The sequence below is a fragment of the Atta cephalotes genome (genome assembly GCF_000143395.1).
Source record: "Atta cephalotes unplaced genomic scaffold scaffold00062, whole genome shotgun sequence".
Taxonomy (NCBI): Eukaryota; Metazoa; Arthropoda; class Insecta; order Hymenoptera; family Formicidae; genus Atta; species Atta cephalotes.
In genome coordinates this window covers 130018-138542 of record NW_012130126.1, presented here as the reverse complement: position 1 = coordinate 138542, position 8525 = coordinate 130018, and the positions used below count along the sequence as shown (strand labels likewise).

The following is an 8525-nucleotide window of genomic DNA, read 5'->3' as shown; positions in this document are numbered from 1 at the left end:
TGTCTGNTACNTACAGATATTATATATAATATATATATATATGTATATATATATATATATATATATGTGTATGTGTGTGTGTGTGTTGGATCATACGAAATAAAACTTAAGCACTACGAAATAAAATATTGATTAATTAATTTATATTAATATCGTTAATTCAAAATCAACAGTATATAATGATATTTCATATTTTATTAAAAAGATAGGCAAGTGTCAGCATCTTTTGCGTCATCAATAATATTATTTTCCTCATTATTTTAATTTAATTGCTTTATCTTTAGGAGGAAAGGCATTACTTGTATCACTTAGTTTTTTTCACATCAAATCAAGCTATATTAATGCGGCAAGCAAAAAAATTTGTTGGTATTTCTTTAAATATTGTATACCGATGCATTTTTTCATGCACCTTACATTATAATAAGAAATCCATACCGCAACTAATTAGCAGTCTATTTGTATAAGGCACATTATTTTTTTTCGAATATAAGGGAAGATTTTGTCTTATGTTTCATTACTAGAAAAAAATTTATAACTAAAATACTTTTATGAATATCTCCGAAAAAAATTGAAAAGGTATATTATTACAAAGATAAGAATATAGAATAATACAATACATAATATTAAGAATAGTAAATATAAATGCAAAATGGTCGAAACATAAAAATCTGCCTAATTGATACTAATGTGTTAGTCAGAGTTTATATTGAATAACCAATAACATAAAATTCTCGTCAATAAAAATAACGATTATCAGAAAAAGGGCTCGTAAAGAATCGTTAATTGAATCAAATTATTTTTTCTTGATATTTATATTCTAATTGTATAATGTAAACTCTAAAAAGATGGAAACGGAGGAATAATAATAACTGTACGTAATAGCAAAAAAGTAAGTGACGCTTTACAGAAAACTGCATTCATGGAAGATATATCTTATACTTAATTCGTTTTAATTGTTGGTCAAGGCTTATGTCACTTCACAAGCTGTCAGAATTTTAATTGTAATCGACACAATTTATCGCAGTGTGTGTTTGGTCCCATCATGGAATTCTAACATATGAAGCTACATATTGTCATCTAGAAGCTGAGAATACTCAACTTGGATACTCATGAAATATATTTCTGAGCATTTATAAAATTAATTTCGATATTCTATTTCTTTTATCAATATATTTTGAAATACTTTATTCAAATATATGTCATGAAATTCAATTGATATCAAGATAAAATTTCAAATTTATATCAAAATATCAAGATTCTTAATAAAAGTTTTTAATAATTAAAATATCTAATTATCTGATTTTCTAAGATGACAGTGCGCCGTTTCGATCAAACTTTATTTCAGCCGAATAATAAGAGCCGAGTAGAAGCGCTATCTCGAGTATTGTATCACGTAATTCTTTTTAACATCGTCTCTTTCTTCGGCAAAACGCCTAATTAAGTGCTCTGATCGAAGTGGTGGCAACAGTTAGCAAATGGAAGCTCGAGATGAGAAAGAACGTTTAAATCTGCGCCGGTTCGACATAATTAGCGGGTAGCATGCCGTGTCGTCCGGTACGCTGCACCAATCCAGTCATCCAACCCTCATCGACAGCTGTGCAATTGACAATTAAATCACCGTCGCAGAAGCTCACCTCATCGAGATCTTGCGCTTCGTAGTCATACATCGCTCTGTACACTCTCTGCGAAAAATACATTTTTATAGAAAAAAAAGATATGTAAAACATCCATTTGGCATTCTATACACATTTTTTTACTTATGCTTTTTGTCACAATAATTTAAGAAGCTCATTTAAGAAGTGTAATTTGTAAAATTATAAACTCTTTCCATGAAATCTTTCTTAGATTAGCAAACACATAAGATTATATTACAAATAACTCATAAGAGACAACACAATGCGACAATAAGTAATAAAAAAGATATTTACTCCGACGTTGGAGGGCGGTGGCGGTGATTGATGTTGAGGTTGATGCTGATTATTATTTATCGTTGTAGCCGGCGTTAACGATCCATAATATTCATTCACTGGATCGATGTCAGCAACCGAGCCAATTTTTCGTGTCGGTGGATTCGTCACTGCAAACACATCGAACTTTTATGAGCAACGTATAACTTACAATTTTCTACATTTGTATACTCTATTAGAAACGCATAATTCATTCTGTAATAAACACCCTTTTGTTCTTCAGTTAGTAACAATTGTTACTTGGTGCGATCCTGTGATCTGCCACATGAATTATTCCGTGGGTTCAGCAAAGAGCGAACACGGAACCGCAGAATGAGAAACATTAAACAAAGAGACGATTACACTTTCTATTTTCCCAACGAGGTGCACGCGGTGATGTCGCAACGATTAATTCCAGTGCAAATTGCTTCGACAATTTGTCTTTGTGATGAATCGTGTGTAACGACGATAAAAGCATAATGATGCGAGCGTTTAAGTCTGACGAGCGACAATAATGGTTTAGGTGATTTCACGATCATAATATAAGTCTGGCGTTACAATAGGAATAGCTAAGCGTTTGTCTTCCTAAAATTATCTTTCTAAACAACAATTCGATTAAAGCACGATCTATTGAAACCTATTATCATACAGGGACACGAATTCTATCCCACGCGATCGTAAAATAGGCAGAATAGACTGCAGAATGCGACCTCAGGTAAAAAACATCTCAATAAAAAAATATACATTATTAAAATTCTTTCTTCGTTTCCATCTTCCACGAATCTTAATTATTAAGACGCAGTCATATAGGCTTTTGATATAACTATGAATGTATAATCAAATATCAAACTGATCGTAAACATTAATCGCATTAAAATTCAGATACCAAAAATAATGTTACGTATTAAATATGCAAATCACAATCCATAATAATAATAATAATATTAATGTTATATAGTATTACATAATCTTTCTACAAGTTACTCAAATTATTCTATATTATAATAATATAGTCATGCGACGTCTCTCTCTACATAGCGAAAGGTTGCTGCAACGATTGTAGCCGCGAAGGTAAACGCACCTGGTCCCTTGTCGCTCGTATAAATGACTGTGGTAGCAGCTTGCCTTGCGGAATAGGGACTCGGCCTCGCTTCGCTAAGGGGATCGTAATCAGCGATCCTACCTGGTGTCCTCTGTACCGGCGAATTCGCCGTCCTTGCAGGCGGCGGATTGGCGTTTATGCTCGACGCAGGTGCGATCGTACCGTCAGTGTACTCTACGTACTCTATATCAACAATGCACGAAAAAGACTAGCGATACGTTTAATAGAAGCATCCTGCGATCTGCCCACCATGAACGGTATTATGTGTGTGTAATGGAATCATGAATATGGAAAAAAATAATGCAATAAGAATCTAAATTTTGTCTGAATTTTACATTGTCGTTTTGGTGGATTGATTGCAGCAATACGTGTGTATTCATGATTATGTCATTTTTAATACACAACTTTATAAATGAAATGTGAACAAATAGTACACTGGTACACAATAAATTCACGAATACTGATACATACATAATGTATAATCTGCAACTTGATGATTACAGATAGATACTATTATGTAATCGTTAATTAACAGTTGAGATGTTAAAAATTGAACATGTAATTATATTATTATTAAGATTAAAATCATAGACAAAATGTTAGGTAACTTATTTAAGAAATTGTATAAATTATAATTGTTATAAAAACACATTGATATATAAATAAAAAAGAATTCCCAATTTACAAATTTATGTTTAGATTATCCCCAATAATTTAATCAAATCACAAATTACGTCAATAGCATTTTTCTAATGTTAGTGCGTTAAAAATCATTCAACAAATTTTATTTTAACAAACATGATATTTTTAGTTTGGCAATAAAGTTTTATTACTTATTGTTATAATACACTTATTGTTATAATTTTAAAACGATACAGTAACGAAATAATAAAAATCGTAAAAATATATATAATTATATTTCCCATTTTATTATACATTAAAAAGATATAATATCATAATAGAAAAAACCGTTATATGCAAACACCGTTAAAGAGTTTACCACCTACCTATTTGCTCGCCATTTTCTCCGGTCATTGTCCTCTTTTGTTCCATGATCGCCTTCTTCTCAAGCTCGCCGTGATAAGCGACATTCGAGATGATCTTGCTGTTCTGTTTAATTCTGAGAGTCTCCGGATCGTCCGCCACTTGCGTAAACTTCCCCTTCGCCTTTTCAAACTCGGCATGATACTTAACGTTACTCTGTATCTTCGTGTTCTCCGCGATACGCTTCAGCTCCGGTGTTTCCGCCATCGTGGTGGCTTTGGCTTTTGGTATGTGCCTGCCAAGAAAGAAAAAAAGTGAAAAATTTTATCGATATTGTTGTAAGAAATTATCTAGCCAACATTAAAGAGCGAGGATTCATTCATGGAGCATTTAAACTCATGCAAGATGAGCAAGTCACTTCGAGTTTAAAGCACCGTTTCGCAACACCCGGTACGTCGTATTTCACATGAGTTTCAGTTTCATATTTCTCTCTCTCTTTCTTTTTAACGAGAATATCTCGCATATACAAGCCTCTCGCATTATTTTACACGGATTCCCTCGGGGTGACTTCCTACACAAAGGAAACGTGTAAGTTCGCTGACTAATGCAAGTTCCAAGTGAACGACAAGCGGTCAATGACGTCAGTCTTATCGTGAGCATCCTTCGCGTAGTACGTCGATTATAATAGTTAAATTGTAGGTATGGAAAATAGTAAAAAAATAACTTACATTCGTCGATGTCACAATTATGCAATTGTGTGACATTGAGTTTCGAAAAATCCGAATTTGCTACATCATATATGACATACAAAATGTGTGATGCACCGGTGTCTCGTACGTGTGATAACGATATTTGCATTCTTGTTATTATCACACTACACTATGAAACAGCGTTATCTACAACTGCATACTACAAATGTCTGCCCGGAATTAAACGCATGAAACTTATATTCTAAATTTGTACACACACACACACACGCGCGCGCGCGCGCGCGCACGCATGCACGTATAATGTACGAACTTTAATTAGAAATGTATGTATAAATATGACTTTTTAATTAGAAAATTTTAAAATTAGTTTAATCTATTTCTTTAGAGGAAAAATTTTAATCTCAAAAAATTTTAATTTATTATTCAAATTATTATTTAAAAAATTGTATTACATCTTTCGTTCGACGCTATTTTATATTTTAGATTAATATTATAATAGTAATACATATATACATTAATGAAATGAATATTATATGTAGTACTCTAGGTGACAAGATATATTTAATTGCAACAATTCTAAGTTATATTGCTCGATAAATAATTATTACTTGACTATTTGACATTCTGGACAAGCAGTATGTGCCTCGTGACGTAATTATAATTATTAATTAGGCGGGCAAAAAAAGGTATGCCTAGTCTTAATTATGACGCGATTAACACATTTCAGCGAATTGAGCGTGCATAAGCTGCTATTTTAAGCGGATTATTCACCTCGCATGCGTAAAACGCTTTTTGCTGTGCATGACGCGTGTTAACGTAAAATAAGGATAATTATTAATCAATCGATAACCGGATGAGTCGAGTGAAATTCGATAGAAACCTCCTTTAGGAACGACCGATTTAATTATGGCACAGATAACTGTCCGGTGCTTATTTAACGAAATAGAAATCAGTGCGTGAATGCATAATGATACGTGCGCCTGCAGTAAATGACACGCGTGAGAATGCAATTTCAGTGACACGCGTGAATGTATCGACAATATCGTATTGCGATCCGCATTAAAAAATGCCGGTACTGACGCAATTAAGGAAATGCTTAGCATTGTGTTGATAATTGAAAATTCCGGTACATTAACCTGTTACCTATTGCAACTTTCTATGTATATTTTTATCACGTTTTATATACTAAAAGTGCATATATGTATATAAAAAAACTTATAAAATTATAAAAATTTTTAATTTTTAATTTATTATTTTTTTATATAAAAATATTTTTCATATTACAAATTAAATGAGACTGCTATTCTTTTTCTTTAAATAAATCTTCTTAATAATTACATCTTTTATGATGTTAATTAATCGTATTTTGGACAATGTGTCTGAAATGATTATCGAAAGTAAATTGTGTAAATCGTATAACGCGCGAGAATTAACCGGCGTATACATAAAACGCAATCGAGATTTGTGTCACGACTTCGTTTCCCATATACGGGCCGCGTTGTCTGACCCGGTAATTGTGCCACGCGATTACGTAATACTCCGGCGTACCGTACACGAATAATAGACATGCACTCTTGACTCTCTTTGTTCAAAGAAGACGAGGGATAGGCATTGTTACGTGCCCAGGGAGAAAGAATTATCTTGTCGACCGATGCGCATCCGAGTTCCTTGAATTTAGCGTGGCAAAAGAGGAAGTTCGCTAAAAGTAACGTTGAGAACGGCCATAAACGAAAGAAAATTGGAAAACAATGCGGCTCATGTCTTTTCGTATGACTCTGTTACATGTTTTCAATTATTATATATACGACAAAATACAGATAATAATACAATAGATAAATATGAGATAAAAATAATATGTACCTCGCAATTTTTCAGATAACTCAACGGAAATTTAAATATAATATAGAGTTATAATTAAAAATTGGTCAACGGAATAAAAATGCATTAGTTTCTAAATATGTTAAATATTCTACGTCATTATCACATTTAATAAAAAATAAGATTTTTGTAATCTACTTGTGAAATGTTAATAATTAAAATTTATGATTTAATATGCGCCTAAATGATCCTATCATATAATAACAATAAAAGAAATTTCTTTTAAGATAAAAATTTATAAATATGTATGCGAGACTATATGATTTTTTCCCAGAGATTGACTCTACGGACTATACGACCACGATTAATACGCAACGAAGTGATTCATTGAATCATTTTAACCACGTATGTATATGTACGATGACTAATCTCTTAACAAACGCTTGTCTACGTACTATGATATACGTCCGTAATATTTATCGAATTTTTCTGACGCACTCAGGGCGTATTTTACAATTAAGCAGAAAATGAGTTTGCCAACATAACATATGGCGCAAATAAAATAAGAAGCAATTCATCAGAGCATAAATTTAAAATAATTAAATCACTCGTAGGACGCATCTGATATACAATGAATATTCATTTAAAAAAAAGATCTATCTTACACAACATATGTGGCCGAATTTAATTCGGTATTAAATGTGATGATGTATAACAATTATATAACCTTTCGAGAATATAATAACAAAATTTAAGTTAATATTTATCGATGATATTGTAAATACTAATCAAATTATGGTGCGACAGAAATTACGTATATCTTTCTCTCATATTTTATTGTTCAGTGAAGCTTCTTCAGATTACTTAACAGCGTCACGCGATACTGCATGCCTGATTTATCGAATACTATATATGGAAGTGTCACCAATGTATTGGAAAGGATAACATTTGTTGCACCTGGTTATCACACCGGTCAAATAGCAGCAACGAGACAGTACTGATAAATTACAGCCAAGAATCATAATACGCTTGATAAACGAATATTTAAACATGCACAATGCTATACATATTAAACACATTAGTTACATTAGCAATAAAGTTTAAAGACTCATTTGATCTGATAATATGAACAAATTTAAACAAATCGAATATTTTATGAAACTCTTTATGTAAGTTCGTTTCCTTCCTTAAATCGCTTATATAATTAATTTTTCTTACTGAATCGTCTAGAATTATATAGAATTTCAAAATTTTATTGTATTAATTTAATTTATAATTATTTATCACAAGTTTCTTAAACATAAAATAATTTTTTCCTAATTTTCTTTTGATATATCTGCCGAGTTATTAACGCATACATTTCTGCCATTAGATTTTTTTAAGAATTGAAATTCAATATTAATTGAATAATTAAATATATTAAAATTGAAAATATATTTTATCTTTATATTCAAATCTTATTTATCCTTATTCGAAAACTAAGGATTTCTATGTTTAAATTATATATTCTCGACCTTGTATAAAATTTCATAAAGTGTTTCTCTTTCAGGACAAACAGAGAAGTGGGATAAATGGCAGTAAATGCAAGACTCAAAACCACATTTCTCGTGAGAGTGATTACGTATAATATTATATCGATGCACACAAAGTTCATGAAGTCTCGCGCAATGTTTCTTGCCACAGGAGAAATTTCAGGGCGGGTCTATTGGATTCCGTTACTGCGGTTAAATCTCAGATGGCTTCGAAACTTGCTGCACGTCAATCGTGACAACAAAACGAAACCTTATCTGTGTCCGCATTCTAGAAATTCTCACGAAGGTCAACACAAAGAGTAGAAAACGTCCGGAAAAAATACGTATTACAAATTGTAAGCCTTGTAAAAGTATCATAATGTTTGTTCTTTTCTATTCTCTTATTATATCCTCTTATTATATCTCTAAAAAAATATTTTTTAAATACAAAAAC

At 31.7% G+C, this 8525-nt stretch overlaps 1 protein-coding gene across 1 annotated transcript in view; it reads right to left on the bottom strand.

Annotated features, from left to right (window-relative positions):
- Positions 1 to 1502: 1502 nt before the first annotated feature.
- Positions 1503 to 8525, bottom strand: part of LOC105623653 (LIM and SH3 domain protein Lasp) — a 25279-nt gene continuing 18256 nt past the window's right edge. The window contains exons 3-6 of the mRNA XM_012205033.1: positions 4056 to 4327; positions 3028 to 3231; positions 1929 to 2077; positions 1503 to 1682 (exon numbers count right to left, since the gene is read on the bottom strand). Coding sequence (XP_012060423.1) covers positions 1503 to 1682; positions 1929 to 2077; positions 3028 to 3231; positions 4056 to 4327 — 805 coding nt within the window. The remainder of the gene's footprint in view (positions 1683 to 1928; positions 2078 to 3027; positions 3232 to 4055; positions 4328 to 8525) is intronic.